Here is a 24,068-nt window from a genome sequence, read left to right on the forward strand (position 1 = left end):
AGAAGAAGCCTTCCTGATTCTTCCCTAAACGATTCTTGCCCTTCCACTCCAAGAATATAAACCTATGGGTTTTTTCTAGATATTAAATGTCCTGCATTGACAGGAGGCAGATTTAAGGAGGGAGGCAGCTGGGCTGGGAAAGGCACAGGAGTTCAATAATCTGTGTTCCTGGCCCGCATGAAGGGACCTGTCGCCCCAGTTGCAGGATGCGAGTGCTCGGAAGCCCAGATCAGTTATGTACTAAGTAGAGATTTATGTTGCAGTAACAAGTCACATATCATGGCAAAACTTGCATGAGAGAAGTTCAAAAGGCTCCTCGTTACATGTAGGAGGGCAGCAACTAACAAGAATCTACTTTCTAGGTTTCCCGTCCCTGCCACGGCATTGAGACACTTTCTGACTATTTCCGACTCAGTGTTCTGCCTTTTACTTTAACAAACACGCAGGAATTTTAAGGAATCCCTACCTCTGGGAAAGAGTCTATTTAGTAAAAAATCTGCTAAGAGATACCAGCCATAGTAGGTTTTTTAAGATTAATTACCTACCTTAGGAAGATAATAAGAGTCAGATCCATTACAAACAGCTGTAAGTTCTTCTAGCCCTTGAAGGACGACATCTTTACAGAACCCCCTGGCATCTGTAGCTGTAACCCCGTGTGGGAGAGCCCAGGGTTGTACCCGGCCGCTTGGTCACGCAAACAGTCCGAAAGATAATGGACTGGCTTCTGCCCTGCGCCATTGCCCTGCCATTGCTGGAGCAGAACTTCAAACCTCACTGTCCGTTTGGGATAATAACTTAAATCCTAACCCATATCCCCCTTCAAAACATTAACCTGATTTATATTTTTTTTTTTAAATGTGTTATGCATAACCAGTGTTCGGCTGCACGATAGATGGCAGTAAATCTTCACTTGTCACGTTAGAGACCCTCCGGCCTCCCTCCAGAATTGAAAGAATTTGTGAAGACATTCATGACATTTTTCAACATACTGTAGGACTAAAATCCTGCTCAGCTACACTCCTCTTCATCTTTCTCATCGACCTTTTCGCTAGGTGTGCGTACATATGATTCTATTATTTCATACATCATTCATTCTCAGAGCTCTTTTATTACGGAAAAGCAACGGGATGTACACTCAATTTAGCACTATCAGATGAAGATTGGCTTATTTCAGTGTAATATAATCCAAAAACGTATGAAGCATAAAACAGAGGATTCTTAATCACGGCTGTAAATGTGTTGACACATACGGGGTGAGGAAGGGAAAAAACATACTTGGTGTTGCTGACAGTATGTCAAATAGCATCGCCAGAAAGAGAAGCAAGCTGCAGCATGTGATTTGGACAACACTTTGGGACACACAATTTTATCTCTATTTAGATTTTCTGCCACAGAAAAGCATCCTCTTCCTGCCAAGCCTTTGCAAAGCTCTGAATCTCACTTAACGTTCTGAAACGCTCATCATTTAACCTCTTCTACCAAAGATGCTGCTTCAAACTTTAAACGGCCCCATGTCCCAGTTCTCAAAAGGTACATTTACTACATCATTTTACACCGATGGATGTCAGCTCCTAGTAATTTACAGGACACATGAAGCCATAAAAATTGAGTTAAGAAAACCATTTTCATAGAGGGTTTGACCCAGAAGCTGACTGGTAGAAGTATTTCCAGTTCCCTGCCTGGCCCTGCGATCAGGCCCAAAATGAACAAAGGTTTGCTAGACCAGCTTTTTGATCAAGTTTACTGTTGGTTAAATGGCCATAATTCCAGTGAAATTGTACCATTCACGCCAGGAAGCCAGCCCTTTCAGTGCCTTCTCTTCACACACTATCCAGCACATGAATGAAGCTCATCTCCAAACATACTGTTATGCCTTGTTGTGTTTCAGACACCTTCATAAGAAGCAATGAGAAACCACACAATAATCTCTCTTTACATTGCAGGATACTAATTAAACCAGATTAATATTGTACTAACTTGTAATAGCACACAGAAATCTGCTTTATATGACATCTTTCTGATGGACTGCATTCCAAAATAAGTTTGATGCCAGCTGTCACATTCCCAAAACTGCCTTAAAAACCACCTTGCAGCCATCTGCAGAAACCTCGTAACTTGCATCCAGCTCTTGAGCACTGGCTCTCTGGGAATTTTGGGCCAGCATTCAAGACCAGTATCCTGGCATCCGCACAGGGCAGTGTGGAAGTGTGAAATCATCAGGGCTCAAAACCCCAACAGAAATGTCTTCTGACCACACTTCATTTATACGAACAAACCGCTACTGCAGTTCTGTTTCTCATGAGCAACAGTTGGATTTCTTGCAAGATGCATTTTGCCTGCAGCATTGCAGTCGCCTCTGCATTGCTCCAGGGTGCTGGGGCAGCAGGGACAGAGATTTACGCCAGGACTCGCAAACAATAGTCCCCTTGTGCCCTCTCTGTTCCAGCGTGGGACTCGCATGCAGTGAGTGAAAGAGCTTACAAACAATACAACTTCTCTTCAACTGAATAATGTTGTAGATTCATTTCTCTTGTAATTTTGAAGTACTCTGTACACGTATTTGACCTTTTCTACTTTTTAAAAGACCCATCAGGGAGGCCTAGCAGCCATTTACTGCAGAAACAGAAGGGAAAGAAAAAGCTACCTATGAATACTAGACTATTAGCTGCCATGCAGATGAGCTGGATGCAATGTACTATCTGGTCAAGTTTGATTTGCTTAAACCCAGGAAAAAAGTTAAGAGGAAATTATTAAGTGGCAGGGAAAAACTGTACATTTTCACAACCCACCTGCTATCAGCCAGGGCAACAACTGCTATGGTTGTCGTAACAAGTCTATCTTTGGAGCGGTGAAAGGGCTGAACCCACTTAAAGTTGGTATCAGTGCTATGCGTGCAGATAAAGTGAACTCTAGAAATGTTCTATATAGACAAAGTTTTAAATACTGGAAGTTATTTTAAGATGGGGTTTTTTTCTTAATACTTTTCAATGTACACAAAAATAAGCAATTGAAGTTAGGACAAATACCTCTTAGAAACTGTAGAAATCGAATGAAAATGAAAAGTCCCTGTGATGAAATATGCACATATACATGGATGTCTTTATGTAACATAAACAACTACAGAAAATGAGAGCAGCTGTGAGTAGAAGGACTTGGGGTGTGTTCGTTGATGAGAAGCTCAACGTGAGCCGGCAATGTGCACTCAGACCACAAAGCCGACCACATCCCGGATTCCATCAAAAGAAGTGTGGCCAGCAGGTCGAAGGAGCCGATTCTGCCCCTCTACTCCACTGTCATGAGAACCCACCTGGAGTACTGCATCCAGCTCTGGAGCCCCTAACATAAGAAGAACATGGACCTGTTGGAGAAAGTCCAGAGGAAGGCCACGAAGATGATGAGAGGGCTGGAGCACCTTCCTATGAAGACAGGTTGAGAGAGTTGGGGCTGTTCAGCCTGGAGAAGAGAGGACTCTGGGGAGACCTTATAGCCACTTCCAGTACCTAAAGGGGCTACAGGAAAGATGGGGAGGAACGCTTTATCAGGGAGTGTAGTGATAGGACGAGGGGTAACGGTTTTAAACTGAAAGAGGGGAGATTTACATTAGGTATTATGAAGAAATTCTTCACTGTGAGGGCGGTGAGACACTGGAACAGGTTGCCCAGAGAGGTGGTAGGCACCCCATCCCTGGAAGTGTTCAAGGCCAGGCTGGATGGGGCTTTAAGTAACCTGGTCTAGTGGAAGGTGTCCCTGCCCATAGCAAGGGGGTTGGAACTTGATGATCTTTAATGTCCCTTCCAATCCAAACCATTCTACAATTCTATGATATAATACAAACATACACAAAATACATTAAGAAGACTACACTCTCAAAATTATTTTTATGACTTGGTGTAGCTACCACATTGCACTGGCTACCTTGGTCCTCATAGATAGCTTCACCCATTTGAGGGGCAATGCTTTGTAAAATTGTGATGTTCTCTGAAGGTCAGGGGACTTGCACCCTCATCATCTAAGCCTGCCCAATTTATGATCTAAGCAACTCATTACCACTGTGGTAGATACTCACGCTTTCTTTTCTTCTTTTAAATGTCCATAGTATTGTCAAAAGAATAAAGAGGAAAAGCTTGCTTGAAGCTTACAAACTAAGTCCTTATTAAAAAGTGGGGTGTGCAAAAGATCTCAGTGTTTTCAAGAAGCCTAAAAAGAACATGGAGGTTGTACCTGTGAAAGGTCTCAGAGCTCTGAATTAGAATTTACCTGTTTGGTCTACCAATAGCAAACACGTCACTTCCTGGCCCCTGGGCAAAGCCCACTGGCTTCACACTGCTTCACAACTTCTACATCCCCAACAAAAGCACAGGCTCCTGTACACCACTGGAGCAAGTTCAGCCCAAGACTCTCATTTGGCTCAACGTTGCTTCAGGTGAAGCACAGAGGAACTATATGTAATCTGATGTTTCACAGCTTACAAACATATATCTCCCGTCCCAAACACTGAATTGAACATCCTAATAGTCCCACAAACTTGAGATTTCATTGTCAAATTTTTATAAAATCCCCTCACAAGACATTACAGTATCTTCAAGGTGGCATTATCACGCATGATTAAAGCTGAAAACTTGCTAAAGAAAAAGCTGTAATACATTTTAATAAAAAACAATTAAAAATTGTGTTGTTATTTGCTTACCCACTAATTCTTCCAGGCCACTGAAGCATGTGTTTAACATTCAATGGGCTATTGACGGGTTTAAGCCAGTGGAATAACTCAAATAACCACTTCTGCTGCTTCCAATATAAGCAATACTGAAATTCTTTGGTGGATTTAGACCTCGGTCACTACAAGTCGATGAAGCTCTGTAGTATGATATTATATTTACACATTTACTCCAGAGCAGCATTTGCTCCACCCTTACTGTAGGATAAAGTGTTGACTAAAAGAAAGCAAAAATCCTAGCGGTGACATGTACACACTCTCACTTTAGAGGAGCTAATCTTTCAGCATGAGCAAAATGAGTTAGATAAGCATCTCTTCACACTCCATTAAGTTATGAGCCTCCTCATATCAAAGACAACATATGACAGCTGAGTCGTATAGTGTTCATGTGACGTCCACTTGTCCAATACAAATGCCCTTACAGAACCTAAAGATGTTTGGCCCAAGAGGAAACTATAGACATGTCTCCAATACTGCAACAGCAAACACACAAGATCCAGACAGACTCACAGACTTGTGACCTTTGTGATTACACCCCATCGCAGGCAGTTTGCTAGAGTATGGACAACCCTATTTATGGCAACAACAAATCACCGCAAGTTAGCCCCTGTCTGAGAGCCTGGAGACTGGCATACCTGAACCGTCAAATATCTCAGAATTCCTCACCCAGTGCTCGTTTTGCTCTAGCGAGACAGATAAATAGGGGTCATCCCCAACCTGTCTTGGTTTTAGTTCTAACATGGGTATGGGCAACACAAAAGGATACGATGCCACGGCACGAAGAGCCAGTACTCAGTGCTGACTACTGATGATCAAGCTGTTCCCATAACTCTAAAAGGAACAACACCATGATTTTAGAAAAAATCTTTGCTCATAAGCCAGAAATCAAAGTAGAGGAGGAAGCAAAGCAGTTGGGGATGATGAGTGATTTATACCAATTTTTACTTCTTCTCCCTTTCTAATCCTTTCGCTGCCTCCCTGCTGGATAAATGCAATTCAAGTTTCCTGTCTCTACCTGGAAACTACTTGTTCAAGCTTTTCCTCCTTTTGCAAGCTTTGGTTCAATCATGACCCTCTGCCTCATCTTTCCCACTCCTCTGATAATGCTGCACAAAATCAGAGTTTTATAAACTTCAAGGTCGACACGCCACTGGGTCACCCTGAATTACCCTGTGTGCCACAGCCTGGGATGATTCACCCAGCCATCCCGGGAACATGCGTTTGCCTGAAAGCAAGAGTTCCTGCAAAACACCACAGTCTTGATCTAAGTTAGTCAAAAAAAGGGAGAATTGACTGGGTTTGTCTCCTTTTGATATGTTGTGGTGGCTAACTACCTTTACTATTAAAAGGAATTTTATTACAATTTAAATATCCATTTCTGAACTTACTACTATGGATTTGGCATTAAAACGTGTTAACAAGGACCCAGCTTGCTACACAAACTGAGGTTACAGTCCTACTGTTATTTAAAACTGCAGTAATCTTTATGCCTGTAGTGAACAGCATCTAGGTTTACTCCAAGCTGTTGGTGAAAGTGCTGAATAAGACTGTTCCCAAGTCTCTATGTTATCACACTGAAAAGATCCCTATTTGAAGGAAATTTACTACTGCCCATGGTTCCCAGGCATTTCTTTAACTTTTGGGTTTTTTAATCCAGTTAGGAGTACTGATAACGTATTTTTTTCCTAAAAATCAAAAGACTGGGAGCTATGAAGTAAAATACCTTGCAAACATGAAATCTTATTATCTATTTATCTACCTTTAGGAAACAAACCTAAAAATCTTAATGAAAAAAATATTCATCAAACTCCTTATAATAGAAGATTATGCTGACTGAAATATTATATCCTCTAAGCTTTTGTTGTTTTAGTCTTTGTCAATTGTATTCACCTTAAAAATTCCTGTACTGTTGTCCCTTACTTGTATCAGACTAACCACACTACAGCTACACAGACCACCCCAGTCATCATTTTTCAATAGTTAGCCCTTCTTCACCAGTCTGGAGTTATTCCTATATTCCATGATTTTTTAAACTCTCAGGACAAAAATCTCAGGGAATGTCTGTATCCAACTTCTGTGATTCTTTGGTGCAGATAACCAGAGAGGTTGATTTTCAGTGCAGTTCTACTAGGATAAACATTACCATCCCCTCATTAAATATTGACTTCAGAGTACTGTATCAGCCTCAATACAACTAGGTTATCCTGCTCCTTTCCAAATAGAAAATGAAGTATTTATTAGAAAGTGAGGTATTTATTCAAAGTGAGGTATTCTGCCTTTTTTTTGCATCAATTCTAGCCCTTCTACAGTCTTTATCCTTTCTAGCGTCATTCTCCTGAAACATGTAAATTCTTTCATCAACCATGGAATTTATTCTTTTAACTTCCCAGCCAGAACACTCCTGTTGGTTTTTCAGTTATTGAGTGGGAGGTGTGCAGTAGATATTTTGCAAGTACTTCTTAACAAAATCCCAATTTAATTTATACACTTCTAATTTTTTCTTCTCAATCAACTTTGCTCTAAGATTTTCCCCAGTTATGAAATTCAACCTTTCCGAAACACCAAATCAGCGTGTTAGCCGTACAAAACAGCATATGCCTCTTCGACGGGAAGTAGGTCATGTTCACTGGTCCCTAGGCAACCACCAAATCTCACTCCCTTGATCAATTCATCTGCATCCCTGTTTGTGACGTCTGAAATGGATTCAGCTGATGTTGTGTGCTGTGTTTTTTGTATTAAAAGATTATTATCTGTTTTTAGCAATGTTAAGTGTGCTACTATTGGCTGCATCAGATCTCTAGTATATTGAATGGCCCATTTTTAAATATTCAATATCTGTTTTCTTTCTCCTCCCACACATTGCCATATAGCCGATTAGTTCCCACCGGTCTCTGGTTTTATTTAACAGATTCTTTTCCAGAACTTGGCTATCAAATTAATCCTTATGCAGTCAAAACTCAGTGGATATGAGTTACTTCTCAATTCTTTAATACTGTAACATACAGCATTGTTTCTTTTTTTATGCTCGTCCTTCCTAAGAGTACGGAGGACCACCTGAGCAGAGAGGGAAGTTACAGAGTATAACCCATAGCAAACTGCATTGCACCAGACACACATGAACAAGCAGTGCAACTGAAAGCAAGAGGAATGAATGGGCACCATATAGCAAGGCAAGGACCAGAAAGCATGACGACAGAGCCCTAGCTTAGGCAGATGTACATTTGCCTCCATCAGGGCTGGGTGAGCTTCCTTGCAAGAGTTGCCTCTAGTGCTAAAAGCCACTGTTCAGTCGAGATAACCTGACTTGGCACTGCTTCAGCCGTTGAAGTACCCCATGAGTTTTATGACCCTTGTCACACAAATAGTTCCCCAAGGTTTGAGCAATACACATTTCTTAAAATCACTGAGAATATCAGTTCCCTCCTGCTGGTATTCCACAGCCCATCAGTGCTCTGTGAGCAATTTCTCTCTCACATCTTTTGCAAAAGGGGATCAATTTGTTCACAGCAAGCTGAGCTCAGTTTGTATGTTTGACTTTGTGATAGCACACAGTCTCATAAATCAGATGTTAATTCATTGCCTTCCTATTGGCTTCTCATAACGTCCAGACAGGCTTTGCTTTCCAGTTTCTGAGGTACAGGGTGCTGCACACAGAGAGCTCTGCAGCTGCCTGGAACGTGCCCAAAGTTGTGCTCGTGCTCTACTATCAGGATTAATTTTGTTGGCTTATAAGGAAACAGTTTATAAACTGATGCATATTTTTCTTCCTTTCTCCTGACCTTTTGGTTATAGATCAGAACTAAGAACTAAGAACAATACCTCAGACACACCTAGAGACATCTTGAACATATTTTAAATATTTTCTTGCAGATGAGAGATGGGTATGAAAAAATTTTTCCTATTCTTGGCTGAAGAAAAAGTATCACTTCTGGTTATCAGTCTTAAAAGACATAGAGGAATAAGGGAAACTTTCTTCATGTTGATTAAAAGTGGCATTCAGGTCCCAGTGCCTCAGAAGAGACAACCACAATACACCACCACATACAACCCCTGACTAACCCCCACCGCCACCTGCCCTGGTCCAGCTCATGGGAGGAGGTAACAATCGTCCCAGACAAGAAATGTCAAGCGACAGCAATTTTTCCTGACAGGTACTTGGCAAACACATCAACAAGAGAAGTGAAGTAGATGTAGGTTAGATCTTGCCTGGAGAAAGAAGGAGAAATATAACTAGACTTAGCGCCTCACCTCAATGCGATTGCTGCACTAATTGCGGCTTGTCTTAATATCAGCATCTTACATTAGCTCTCCAGAGCAGCAAGCCAGGAAGCCTAACAATAACAGGCATTTAAGGAAAGCTGTTTGCATTCCTCCCTATCCCACCGGTTCCAGGGACCAGGGGCGTGGGGCCTTGACTTCGCTGTGTGACTGGTGTTCACATAGCTGCAGCCTTAAAACCTGCTGGGCATGACCGCCTGCAGACACAGCAGATTTCCATCTGTCTTCATCATCAAGCTGTGGCTGTCAATCCCACCAGCTTCACGGGAAACGCTGGTGTTACCAATCAGCTTAGCCTACTGTGCACACGCCACACAGCTATAAACCATAAAATTATTGTTTTTACAAGGGCAGTGGATTTAAAATTGCCCGACCCCGCCAATTCAAGAAACGCGAGGCCATTGGACAAAGAGAAATACATATGGAAATGGATAAAATTATGTATGCCAGCGTCTTGGGATGTAACCAAACTCTAAATCTACAACATATATATAAGCACAAAATAGAAAAGGTATTTTTTTATTTCTTACAGCCTGATATTTACAAGAACTGTCCTTGGAGGAGCAGTTCACCACATGATCTCTAAAGCCTGCAATGGCAGCAGCATCGTCTATGGGTACAGAGACAACAGGTGGGAGAAGCAGACGAGACAAGTTTTCTTTTAGGTGTATGAAGTTTGTATTTCATTCATGCTATTTGTGAAATGGAATACCATCAGCAAGTAGTCATGAGACTGCAAGTTAGGAAATTACATCATATATTTGGCAAAAACTGCAGGATATAAATAACCTGGAACATCAAACCTTTCACAGAAACAGATGCAAAAAGGGATTCACTTGCCCCTGGGCAATTCACAGCGTGTAACATTTATGTGTGGATGGGCAAGCTGTTTTTAGCTTCCCAGAAGTCAAGACAGACCTAGCAGAACTGGATTGCACATTCCCACAAGAAGGGCAGCAGGTGATTGTTACAAGCTGCAGAGCATAGCAAAGAAGCTAATTTGGTACACTGAAAAAAGCATAAATCCAAGAAAGAATGTAAGGAACCTTTTTCTTTCTCTCCATTCCCCTATTCAAAGTAGTTACAGGAAGAGAAATTATGCTGAGCGCTATAATTTAGTATAAGTAACCCTTATCAAAAATTCTCTCGATCCAACCTTAGAATTGAAACAGTACACCTCCCCTCTTACCTTTGGGTTATTTTAAACCTATTTGTGAATAGTTCAACACCTAGAGCCTGACCCTGCAGAGATAAAAGCACAGGAATGATTTTATTCCCACAACTGTCTTTCAAGTCCTTGTTGGAGCAGATGTGCATACATGCTTTCAGAACAAGGCATAGTGAAGCATATGTGACCCGAATTAAATTAAATTAAATTAACTCTATACAAACTAACATTTATTCTGTCTTCTGCTTTTATAATATAATGATTTAGCTCCGCGGATAAAGGCAGGCGTGGATTACTGAGATCCACAGGGCATTGGACCACACACCTGGCAACAACTATTGGCATCCTATACCGTTCATGGCATGGATGCACTTCTGAGCACGGGAATGAGCACGGTGTCAGTCTAGAAGCTAGAGAGCCTTCAGAATAAGGAGCTGCGAGTAGACATACCTGTCTGTTAGGTCAAACACTTCAGTGTGCTGTTCGGAAATAGTCTCAGCACTTCCCCATGCTGAGTTTTAGAATCTTTCTTTCTTCTTTCCCACTCCCACCATGGGATGAGCAACAGCCTCAGTGTGTTGCTGAAGAAAGATGCAACTGGAGCCCACCCCTTCCGCAAACATCCTTGCTTGCATGGAGATAGTACTTTCCAGTGAAATAATAAAATAGATTCCAGGCAAAATACTTCATCTTCCCTCAGTGCCCAGCAGCCACAGCAAAATTGGTAGGTACTATGAAGATGTACACAGAACTAACTTCTTGCTGTCCTGCTCCTCTCTGTCTTGCAACATCATAAGAGATCGAATAATCACCTCAATCTGGATTTCCCACATTAAAGATCCGTATTGCTGGTCTTGCCTCCCCAAAATGAACCCTTGGTATTTCAATCATCTGCAAAGTCTTTTCTTTATTCAAGAATTTCAAGGTGCTTTAGTAATTTTGCTTAATTATGTTTTAAAGTTTGGGATTGTCAACTATAGAGTGTAATGTATGTTTTACAGGTGAGCAAAGAGAGGGGAAGCACAGAAATTAAGTGAATCCACCATAAGCAGGACCATGACACCATTATTTTCTTAAACAAATCGAGTTATCATGCATGCTTAACTACAGGAGGTGTACCCACACGACTTCAAGTAAGCCCGCCACAGGTTAAATAAACAGTGCTCTGAAGCAAAGGTGTTCATTGCTCCTTCAAGCTTTTCTAGATATGGCTTGACACAATGCAGAAGGCAGATAACTCCAACTTTGAGAAACTTCCCAGGAAATGAGGACTGCTTGCCTATACTAAGGCTTGTTGCATTTCTCTGTCTTGCAGCTACAACTAATAACCATATGCAGAAGTTCTGAGATTTCTAATAGTTAATTGGAATGATGATCACATAAAAAAAATTATCCTGCAGCATAAAAATAATCTAAACAGTGAGAAACAATTTAAAGCAAATGGCAGTCTTGCTGATTGAGATTTTACAGATGTTACAGAGAAATTGCTTCCTTGCTTCTAGCACTGCCATACTTTTAAGATACAAATATAAACAAATCTTTATAGTGTTACCCATCAGCCTTCACACACAGCTGCTGTAATCACTCCTCTCCTAGACTTTTCTTATTTTCCATAATGATTTTACCTATTTTGATCTTTCCCTCTTAGTCATTCTGTCTTGCGGTGCAGACAGTAAAACACAAATGTTATTTAAGTACAGAAATCCTTGAAGTAGATTTCACTGTGGTTAGGGGCTATTTTTAGCCCAGCTAGCACAGATATGCACCAAAGTGTTTACTAGCTTGAACATAGGTCATAAAGTCTGCATTTGTCATTACCAAAGACCACCTGCAGTTTAAATAATTTATTATCAGTGACAACTGTTTATTACTCTCCAACAGGCAAATAAATTTAACCCTTCTCTATCAGTCATAAAGCTCCTGAGCAAACACTGCTGCAGTGACCTTTGTAGTGTCTCTAAAGTATGTCTTTTAATCCTTGTGCCTACAGGAACATACAGGGGAATTGCTGACCTCAGATCTACAAGCTTTCCATGCTGCTCAGGTCTTCAAGTGGGAAGTGCCAATTAGACACGCAGAGCCAAAACCCCCCAGGAAACCTCCCAGAGACAGCAGATAAATTATCTGGAAAACAAAAAAAGCTCATCTGCAGAAGGTAGCAGAAAGAAGTCAAGAACCGAGATCTGAGAACAGGATGTGTTACTGAATATCTACCACTTCACATGTTACCAGTTTCAGTATTATTTCACCTCAAATTAACCCTGCAGGTAATTGCAAATCCCTGTGAAATATTCAGATACGAAATGCAAAGCCATTTATTTTGCACAGTATTTTCAAATATCTCCTCTACTACCGTTATTACCTATTATGCTTGTATTAGTTTCCTGCTGCCTGTCATCATCTCTCTATGTCCCTACTGCAAACTCATTAAGAACTTCCTAAAAACGTCTCCTGGCCCACCTCTCCCTTGCTGACTGCCTTGGGTAGGAGGCTGAGGGAAGCTGCAAAGGGGAACAAGATCTTAATTCAACAGGTTTGGGCAAACACAAGAATTTGATCACAGGTAGTGATTTACAGGGTCAGGGCTAAATTGCTCTCTGGTGGGTCTTTTTTTCTCTATTAAACTGTGACTGCATTTCAGCCCAGAAAAGCTGCTCTATGATTCAATTCTAATAAAAATACAAAGGATGGAGGAAGGAATTGCATGTTTTTTCAAATCAAGGTAATTCTCCCTGGAAATACTGCATTCTTGTATTTGCCCACCACACTACAAATACAAGCAGCCTAGATTCATAGTCACCCTTAGTTCCCTTTACAGTCAATAGATAAAGTTGATGGCCAACAAATAAAGACACATGAAGGTTATAATTTGGATTTTGGATTGCTTGGATTGGGAACAATGCAACATTTCTCTACGATAAATTACCACAAGAAAAAAAAAAACAACTTTGGTCTTTTCTTCATAAGCCTAATGAACAGAATTTGAGCTTCTGAAGACAAAACAGTTAGACTCCTGGTTTTCTTCTCTTCGTAACGAATTCATGTTAAATAAAGCAAGATCATCTTGCATCTAAACCGGGTACAGAGCCTCACCTGGAATCCATTCTCTAAGCACAGAAAACAAATCTGAAACCTGAGTTCCAAAACAGAACGATCACCTTGTTCCTAATGAACTCCAGCTCACCATATAAGCTATTCTTGATGAATTCTCATTTACTATTTGGGTGGATGCAATTGTTCAGCATTTAATGTCCAGAGAAGCCAACCTTAGCCTGTATCACTTGTCATGCTTAGATGAATACCATTGTAAATAATTTTATAAAGTGAATTAGTATCTACTATGTAAATAATTGCCATGACTTCCTCAACTTCATTCCTTAGGATACTCAGGGCAATTAAAAACAACTGTCCTGATGTTATTCCAAAACTCGCTGAAGCCAAAAGAAAGATTTCTATTTATTTCCATGGAAAATAATCAAATCTTTTAATCACACGCTCATGCCTTTAAAAGTGTTGTCTGTGACCTCTGAGTCCTTAATTCATTTGCAATCAAAATATTCTGTGCAAAATTACTGAGCATGACAACGCTCGTGGGTCTCCTGGGGTTTCCTGCCAGACTACTGTAGGCTTCAGTCTCCAAGGTTCAGTTTCTGGTTGTCCACCACCAAGCAGCAAATCTGGCAAGCCCTGCAAGAGCTGGCTGCGGTTGGGGCTATCAGGGCTGGTCTGCTGACTCCTCAGCAAAGGGCTGGGCAACGCATGACTGAATCTCACATTTGTGGAAGCAGGAATCTGAAGCACCGGCTCAGCTCCTGGCTCTGCAGCTGGATGCCCAGATGCCCTGGGAACACAGGCACGTGCTTCTGAAGCCATCCAGAACTGCAGCTTCTCTGCAGAGAGCTCCTCCAACCTCATCCTCCTGAGAAAAAGGTCCAAAGCAACTCAAAGATCTCAGCTGCCGTGCAGCAATGGATAGAGAGGCAGTGCCTCTTTCAAGAAGGAAGCTCCCCCTTGGATCATTTGAGAGGAAAAAATGACCAGTCAGAAATTTTATATCTGAAATGCTTGCAAGCAAAAAGCCCATTAGCTCAGATGGCACAGTATAGGCTGTGTTTTTTCATAACGGGACACTGCTTAAAAAAGCAAGCTGACACATTCTGCACTGGCTTTATCTTCTAAATGATTCCATGTTCTGTGCCAAATCCAGCATATTAGAATAATCTTCTCCTGGAATGGAACGTGGGAGAAATTATTTATTACATATATTCACATACAAATGCAACTCTTAAAATAATGTGATGTTTGCACGTATGAGTAGCTAGGACAATAAATACATTATAGCAGCTTACTGTCTCCCTCTTCTATGAAGATTATAGTTCTCTATGAAGTTCTCTATGAAGATTATAGCAAGCACTTCGGATTGTGCAACAACATAATTATGCATCATTCTCACATACTTTTGTGCTACGGAGGTCTTGTGCCAGGTCTGAAGTTTATTAAAAAACATTTTAAGTTAATTAAGTTTTGGGCTGTTGTAGTCAATTGCTTATTGATACAGTTAAATATCTTCAAAATCCAGGTTCCTGTCAACCCAGCTTGAACTGAAGGCAACTTTGAAAAATAAGATTTGTTCATAATTCTGGAATAAACTTACACTGTTGAGCCACATGGAGCCCAGACTTCAGCCTGGTTGCACAAGTGATTTAGAAAAATACATGTAATTGAAATTAAGGATGCCAGATTTTCTGCTGGGATATTCTGCTACATTTCGCTGATCTCCATAGCATTAGTTAAGAGCGAAGGTCACTTTGCATTCCAGCACGCTTGAACAACCGGCTGAAGAGCAATGCCATGGGCTCTGGAGAGCTTCTGAACACTAACACGGCACAGGAGCAGTGAACAAGAGCAAGATGTCACTGACGCCTTGAGGTATGTCTTTACAAAAAAGCAGAAGTAACTCATAAGAGATGGAGTGGTAACATGCTTTCAGAGATCACATTCATCAAGGGGGGAAAAAAGGGCACTTTGTGCTAATTTTGTTAGAACTTACTGATCAGTGCAACTACTACTTAATCAGCATAATGAATCTCATTCATTACAACGAACATTCACTTCCTGATGGAAAAAATCTTCTTTCACATTTGTCAACAACGGTCAATTCTTCAGAGGAAGGCTAAAAGCTTTACAGCCCTCTGATGAACATGCTAAAACACATCAACAAAACCAATAGTAAAGAACTGAAACTGGATGGTTAAAAATGATGTTCAACTGGCTGTTGTATGTCTCCTTGGACTACCCAGCTCTCCTGATGTCTGAGAGACTAAAAGCCCTTTTGTCAGTATGATCGTTGCACAGGTATCTCCTGTACATCAGATTCCTGCCTCTGTTGTCCCCCAAACTCATTTTCAAGCCTTTGGTTTTGCTCTGGTAAAGATGAAGGAGGTCCCACACTATGCAGGTGCATATGCAGAGATCCTGCTGCTTTTGGAGTGTGATCAGAACAACAGTACTATTCCCGCATCTTCATATAAAAAAAACCAGTAAAATCCGCTGAAATAAAAGCTTCTATGGTGGAGGGATGCTGCATTTTGGGAAATGCAACAGCATAAGATCCCCAAACTTAGAAAGTTAAACCTCTCATGCAATGAAGCCCCAAATTTCAGGACAGCCCAAGAAAAGCCACTGTTGAGAAAACTGAACACCCAGTGGAATGGAGTTCTCCAGCTCAAGTGCAGCGGACCTTGGGCTCTGGTACAATATACAGGGATTAAGCAGTAGGCTTACGATACTCTTTCCGAAGATTAATATAAGATTTCCTTAGATAATGTAATCATGTCATGAGTCAGTCCCATTTCTTCCAGACATCAATATCTTTCTGCATTGCCATTAATATATTGCTAATTTTCTGATTCCTAGGGAAGATGTCCCATGAGGTTTTGGTGTAAACTCTTTTTCGCACACAGACTTGCCGTACATGCTGGCTAGTGTATCCACCAGGGAATGAAACCCAGAATTTATCTGACGTTCCTATGTTACTGCCCTGAAGCAGATGCTCCATCACAGAAGATTTTCAGATTATCAAGAGGGGGTAATAGGAATGTCACAGCCTCTGCTGGTCTATGTAGGGACATTTATCAAAAAGACAGCTGGTGTAAAATTGCTATATTGTCTTCGCCTGATGCAACAAAAGGTACTTTAAAATGTTTTTAAGTAATTAAGTTGAAGCTAATTTTCCAAAATTCAACAGAATGAGGATTTTTTCCCCCCAGCTGATGAAGTTGTTCCCTTTATGCTGAAATAGTCTCAGAAACACAGTATTATCTTTTCTCTCAATCTCCGGGTATGACAGCTGACATTTCCATGAGGTACGCTGCTTGCAAAGCACTCTGCCAAAAGGCCAGAATCAAGGTTTACTGCTCCACCAAAACATTAGGCTTTTTTCTTGAGAGAAACAAGAGTCTCTTTTCTTGACGTCAAGAAAACTTCTCCCTTATTCTGGTAGGGGGGAAGCATCTGGGCTATCTCGCTTCAACAAGCAACAGAACAATTAAACACTCAAGAAGTAACTCATCAGCTTGTGAAGTAGAAGAGCTTCACATTTTGTATCTCAAAATGCACGGGGGCAGAAAGTTGCACAAACATTAATCAAACTTCAGATGGCAGTCCCTCGGTTGCTAGCAAGAAATTGCACCTCTTATCTAACAATGAACAAATACAACTCACACAAGAAAAAGGAATAAAATCTACATGAGAAAATAAGCAGCAGGGAAAATTAGTCTGGAAAAGCTTCATTCCCATGTATGTATCTGGCACGGGTAAAGCACCAGAAAAGACGCATGAAGGAGAAATGCTGTGATGGGCATCTGTGTCGCCACAGCTCTGGAATGCTGCAGCGTATGTTTAAAAAAAGCTCCTCTGAGAATTGTAGGATCTACATGGCACAGTGCACACATGGTGCACAGTACAGCGTTATCTGAGGAGCGGATCTGAACAAGGAAAACATCTGCATTTCCTCCTGTTTACATGGCTACAATTTCTCCTTCATGAGGGAACTAGGTGCCCCATCCGCATTAGAGCTAGTGCTAGCCAGCGCATTTTTCCTCTGGGAGGCATTTTTCTCTAAGGACAAAACCTGCTTTGAGTGTTGAACTTGACGTTATTCTGCTCACAATGTACTTCAGTGACATTAAAATAAAAAAAAAAAAGACAAGAAGAAAGGGAAAACACCATCTCTGCTACAGGTTTTCTGAGCATTAGCTTGTTAAGACAATATTTGCCCTTTTTCAATGTATTTTTCAATGGTGGAAAGCCACCAGAAGGTGAACAAAACCAATCACGCATATATAAGTAGCATGACAGACCTGACAAAAAAAAAACACTTAACCCATGAGCAGGCGCCTGCAGGACAAATGCATGTGGGTTTACCCATTTCGCTGTGCATGACTTGGCTGCGTAATACATATTTTGCATCAGCTTCTGCCCTGACTTTGTTCACATCAAACCCTTGTAAGAAGATCAACAAGCTCTTAGGAGGATATGAAATTACTGACACAACAGAACCCACATAAGCCATGACTTAAGTCAGCCAAGTGTCCTTAGCTGGCCACCTTTTCCTAGACTATTTCCAGCTTCCACAAAATTTCTGGAAAGCAAGAGACCAATATTTAAGAGCCAGCAACAGTTTAGCTAGAGTTTTACACTATTTACTTTTATTTATCTTTTTTCCCCTGTAAGGTTTCCATGTGACAGAAGAGGAATTTGCAACTGATACCACTAAAATACATGACTTCGCATACATCACCCACTATGGTGCAGCATAGAGCTTTTTCAAGCCAGCTCAAAATAAACTGGCTTAAGCGCAAGAAATGGGTCTAGATGTAAAAACACAGAGCTCTGCCATGGCTTCATCTGTCCCAACAAGGACCAAAAGCAACTGGCACAGCTTGCAGATACATTAGGCTTGGATCAGCGCCCACCTCCGCACTCAGCTTTGTGTGCAGGCTCTGTTGCTTCTACCCCATCTTTGAGCAGGCTTTTTATTCAATTTTAACAGCACTTCTGGAGAGAAAGTTTAGATTCCTGCTACCCATGTCATCAGTGCACAGCCACTTGTCACCAGCCCATGCAGCAACACCCACATCAACATCAAACAGGCAAATTAGCTGTGCCACATACCGCAACAACAGCTGCGGTGTCTGCAGAGAGCAGGAACTGAAACCCCTCCCTCGTAACCCCATGGGGACGCTACACAGCTGTATGTGACACTGCACTGGAACAGCAGTCATCCTGCATCACTGCCACACTGGGCAGGGGACACAGTATTTTTAAAAGTAAGGAATAAAGTTCTCATGCACCTCAAAAGTGATTGACAACTAAGGGAGAAGGGGAAAGGGAAGAGAAAAAAGACGTGATTTTTCTCCACATCTCTATGGCACAGGAGATTGCCTTCTTAGGATATCTAGTCCTTGTAGAATATAAAAATTGTAACAACTGGAAAAATAGCAAAACGATGACATAAAATGAAAAACAGGCATCTGAGAAACAAGGATTTTCAAAATCATATTAATAGTTTTGAATTAAAAAAAAAAAATTGTAAAATATTCAACATCCTCTCCTTTTTGGCCAGAGTAAATATACATGAAATGTTCTTAAAATTGCAAAAATCAAACAAAGAGGATCAGACATTAAATTCCTGATTATGTAGGAAGAATGTACCTCAAACCCAAAGAGTTAAATGACCAAATATTTAGTATATATTCAAAGAGTAAGACCATACCCAATCACACATCAAGCTTAGCTCTTCCCAAATTCCAGGATCCATTTTTTTCTGGCTTTAAAGCACTTCCTAAACATCACCTCTACACCACGACCTAAACAAACAATGGACTCATATGCATAGTGCATATTTTATGTTCTGCTAGACCAGGATTTCCTGAAGCGTGTTCATGAAAGAGACCATATGGGAGAGGATTTCTCTTCACATGCACGACCTAATTTAATTTTTAGTTGCTTCTGTCTTTTAATTTTATTTTTTTTTTGCTTCAGTTCAATTTCTATTCCACTCCATCCCCCACTCAAGAAAGGAATCTAGAAATATAAAGGATAAGTCCAGGAAAAGCTTGCAATTCATTACAGAGGGCTACTTAAAAGAAAAAACAGCCGCAATGGATTAATGTGTTCCCTTTCCCACAGCTTTTTCATTTAAACCATAACTGTGCATTTTTACTGCAACTCTTGCATCTGCCAGTGGCATTGTGCTGATACGTCCAGCACACAGGCTGTGGGGACTGACAGCGAGGAGACAGGTCCCACTACTGCACTCAAACTTTGTGATTAATATGGCATGAAGCCTGGTGAAAAGCCACACTTACGGATATCGCGGACTATCAACAGTGACCCAAATCCTTGTTATTCCAGCTGTTTATCCTAATCATGAATCAAGTCTTTAACAACAGAAGATGCTTATGAACAAAAAAACCAAAACAGATTGTTGTCAAAAGTCAAGGGATATAACCAGATTTAATCCTTTTTCTTACAAGAAAAAGCCCTGCATAGCCTGTGTAATGGAAGAAGAAATGGCTAATGTAGGCATTTGCTTTTTCTTTTATGAAAAGCAGTACAGCCAAGGAGGCGGAACTTACCTTTCTACAAGGTCAGATTGCATCCACATCACTGCCAGACTTTATCCTTTGAACCGGATCCTTTCAGCAGGCACATATATAAACACACACATTTGACAATATGGGAAGTGCTACTGATAGGTAAGTTATGTAAATGATATGACATACTATAATCACCTTTAAAGTCATTCTTGGAGCCCCAAGGTTTCTGGAAGAGATCAAGCAGCCACATTGTCACTCCAGTGCCCCGAAGTGACAAACCCACTAACTGCAGCGATGTCACAGTAATTCTCCCAACAGCTTGGTGACCTCTTTGGAAACCTCTTTCCAGCACAACACTGGCATGAATAAACCTAGCTCCTCCCCACATTGAAAAAAGTATGTAAAAGCCTGTAGTCGCTTCCACGTAGTGAACTTCCAGACAAGGTGATGTTTCTCCTCTTGCTTGGGATGACAGGTCTGTTTTTGAGGGGGATTATTTCTCAAATGTCACTTTTAATTACTAATAAGCAAGTTGACTAATTCTGACACTGACATCAGAAGCCCACTGGTTTCAACAGGAGTTTTATCCTTCTTTCTTATTTCCTGTCTCTCTAACACTTGCTATATGAGTCATAGAGAATGCCCAATTGTGACCGGCTGAGATGGACAACATCTCAGAACAAAATGCAGCCGTTTTAGCATCTTGAGAAGACCACTGAAACCTACACATAAATCCTGGTTGCCTAGAAAGAATGAAGTAGAGAGGTCCTCAGTCTGCTGGGAAATACAGTTAGCCTGGCCACCAGGATCCTACTGATGCACCAAATAGCACCAACACAGCCAGGAAGGGACAAAGTAAACTCAAGTAACTCCCACACGATGGAGAACGGTGACTCCATCCAGAGGTTAAAGTAATGCAGCCTCCCTTTGCTGAGATTAATAACCAGGCTTTGTGATACAGATGCTTATTCACTAGGAATCCAAATCAGACCTATCCATTTGCTGTGCAGGAGTTACCAAAACCGACTAACTTCAGATACTACCAACAGGGCTTTACACTCAAAACTGTAGCCTGAACATAACCGGCCTTTCCCTATGCTGCTGAAGGATCCAGGCAGGTGCCTTTTCCTTAGAGTTGACTATTATCATTAATGACCCACATCAATGCTCTTCATGCTAATGTAAAATAAAAAGGTGCAAGCCTTCCTAACTCTCTGCTATAAAACTCATTGATCTACACCTTAGCACAAAGAAGATTCCCATGTGCAGCATGCTAGTCTCATCTGTCATCAAGCTGAAAAAAAAAAAGTCTACTGCTCTTGACAGGCTAGGAGGTAAGAAAATGACTTTTGGTCATCAGTGTCAGATAATATGGCAATCTCGTCAAAGAATCTTGTAAGAAATATCACCCATTGCTGTTCATAAACACAGACTGGTTTGACTATATTCAGTTACAAGCAAAGAAGGATAATTAAGCAGTTCATGATATGGAATGGCTCAAGCATGTGCAATCTTATTTATGTTCTCTGCACCTGTGTTTTCTATGGTTTAAATTATAAAACTGATCTTTTAAACTGCACTCAGGGAGTATTCCAGATCATTCACATGAGAGAGAGTAATATGTTCTATTTTTAAACAATATGTAAACGAAAAAGGTTGAGCCTTACCAGTAGCCAAATATATATTGGCAAATTACTATTAAATTGTTTACTATTGTCTCAAGGCAACCTGAGTGCCCCCAGAACTAGTCTGTGTGCCCAGTTCACTTGTCAGTGTTGTTATTCCTCTCCTTTATTCTCTCTGTGTTTATGATCATCTCTGTTGTGCTTCAACTTGCATTATTTAATTCACAGTATTACAGGAACCTCTTGTAGCTCATCTTTCAAACAAGACTGTAACCTCTACCCGCATAAACCACAACTGCATTTTCCAACTCTCGGAGCAACGAAACCACGCAATCCTTGCTAAAGCCCTCTAATCCTTAACAAAGTCTTTGAGGTAGAGGCAACCACTCCTGTTAGATGTGCACAGCGCCTATGGGAATGCCATCAAGACCTCTCAGCCCCCATGCAACCTAAGCCGTAGCGATACAGAGGGCGAGAGCTCCAGCTACAAGGCTGTCGGGCAGCCCTGTGCGTCGTGGGACGCCTGTCCGTCTGTCCTGCTGGCAGCCTCACCAGTGGTGCCACCGTGGAGCGAGCAGTCCTTACCCCCGGAGCCCCCCACCACACTCTGATGGCCAGGTGGGTAATACAGAGGGTTTACTGCAACCACCCACTCTTTTCCTAGCACCAACAGAGTGTTCCTGGCCAAAATATCATGGGAAAGATAATGTCCTCACGCTTTTACTTAGTTATTACATTTTTAATTAGTTATTGCATTGTCTGTAATTTCATCCCCTCTATATTCCAGTCATTACTCTTCACAGATCTTACAGGAGTTACCAGATATTTCCCAGGTATTTTTGTTTTGCGTATCCCTTAAAAGTACTTGAAAAGAAAGCACTGGTAATCAGTTTGAATGTAAAAATCAATAGCAATATAATACAAATTCTATTTTTCAAAAAAGCCAGCTAGGTTCAAGCCTCCTAAAGTCATCTCAAAAAAAAAAAAAAAATCACCATATATGGAAGAAAGAAGAGATCGCAGGATACGTGTGTGTGTCTAGGCAAGGAATTCATGATATATGTGATGACTCTGTATTTCCATTTCATTTTAAAGGGTACGGGTAACACGCTATGGTATTTTTGTATGACGAACACTTTCCCCTAAGCTAGAACAAAAAAACCGTCTCCATAAAGGAAAAGCACAGCTATACAATTAAAAGAAAATGAAGCTCCTTTCAAGACATTTAAATGGATGCAAAGGAAAACAAAGTTTCTATCCTTTACAATTTTAAAATGCAACATTAAAAACACTGTAATAGTTAAACATAATCATTAGTTGACTTCTGTATTATAATATGTGGAATAATGGTAGTTAACAATATTTATGTAGTACACCTTTTATATATCCCCCCAAAAATCTAATGCCAAACACATCAAAGAATTGTCCAACTGACACGAAAAGCTCATATTGTTCAACTGTTTTAGAATAGCGACATTTAATTATGACATCAAAATGCTTTTGCATTTGTTCCCTGTACCCTCTGGACAGCACAGAACACTACTTACTGAGCTCAGTGAGGATTTCAAGAAAATGTACTTAATTGCCAGCATTATTATGAATATATTAACTTCAAAGAAATAGAAATTATGTAACATTTTAACTACTCTCGCATATTGATGAAATGCATTGTTCAAGAGATTGTTTTTTCTTACCACCATTCAATGGTCCTTCATCTTTGCTCTACTTTTGTTATACTCTGCCTCTTAGAAATATACAGAAATATACTTAAAAACTACTAAAACAATTACTTTGAAAATATTTGATTGAAAAGGATAAAAAAGTGTCAATTCAAGCCAGGTGTTAACTATTTTTAAAAAGCAAGTTTCTAACATAAGCAATTTGCTTTTAGAGCATTCACGAAGAATGAGATGGCTTTTAAATAAGATGTTTCCACTGTAATAGCCAACGTCTAGGGAAATTGTCATTGTATTTTTTTTTCCAACAAACCAACAGCGTAGCAGCTTCAAGCTGTATGTGCAACCTCTCAGAACAGCAATACAGAAATACAAATTTCTTAAATGTTGAATAGATTGCTGGCAGTGCAGTAATGGAACGTTATTCTAAAAGTTAGAGCGACTATGATACTTTCTCCCAAGTAATTTGAAAAACCTCAGTTATATACAGGCTTGCATTTTTTTTTAAACTGTTACCCTTTCTCTTTTTTTTTCCCCTCTAGCTGATATTTTATTTCACAGAACAAGCAGTGCATGCCCGGTTTTAGATTATGGAGGATTACACAGCGTAAAGACTGTCAGAAGAAAGAGTGAAGGCAAACTGCGAGCTGGATTAACAGAAATGTTCAGTCACCAGGATTTTCCTCCCACCACCTAATTTCATAGGTTTTTTCCATTTAAAATATTCTCTATTTCTTAAATTTAAAAGCAATCCTTCAAACAATCTTATTGTTATCTTTATTTTAACTTATGAAGTAGATACGTCCAGTGCTACAGCTTCAGTATTTCGCAGACTTCTCTGTTAGGAAGGATGTAACGAACACAGCTCATGCATTAACTCTATTTTAGTTTGAGGCAATTGAAAGATTATCTTTAAAGACAACAATTATATGAGAGATGAAATTGAACATTCATTCTTAGTAACCGAAGATGACTCCCCAAACAATCAAATTTTAAAAACCTGAG

At 40.5% G+C, this 24,068-nt stretch overlaps 1 protein-coding gene across 6 annotated transcripts in view; it reads right to left on the reverse strand.

Annotated features, from left to right (window-relative positions):
* Window positions 1-24,068, reverse strand: part of RBM20 (RNA binding motif protein 20) — a 105,217-nt gene that overhangs the window by 50,211 nt on the left and 30,938 nt on the right. The window contains exon 1 of one of the 6 annotated variants that reach the window (XM_063337726.1): window positions 546-654. The exons of the other annotated variants lie outside the window; for them this stretch is intronic. Coding sequence (XP_063193796.1) covers window positions 546-574 — 29 coding nt within the window. The 5' untranslated portion in view covers window positions 575-654. Of the gene's footprint in view, window positions 1-545; window positions 655-24,068 lie in introns of those variants that run through there. 6 annotated transcript variants of the gene reach the window in all.

Source organism: Chroicocephalus ridibundus, chromosome 6 (assembly GCF_963924245.1).
Source record: "Chroicocephalus ridibundus chromosome 6, bChrRid1.1, whole genome shotgun sequence".
Taxonomy (NCBI): domain Eukaryota; kingdom Metazoa; phylum Chordata; class Aves; order Charadriiformes; family Laridae; genus Chroicocephalus; species Chroicocephalus ridibundus.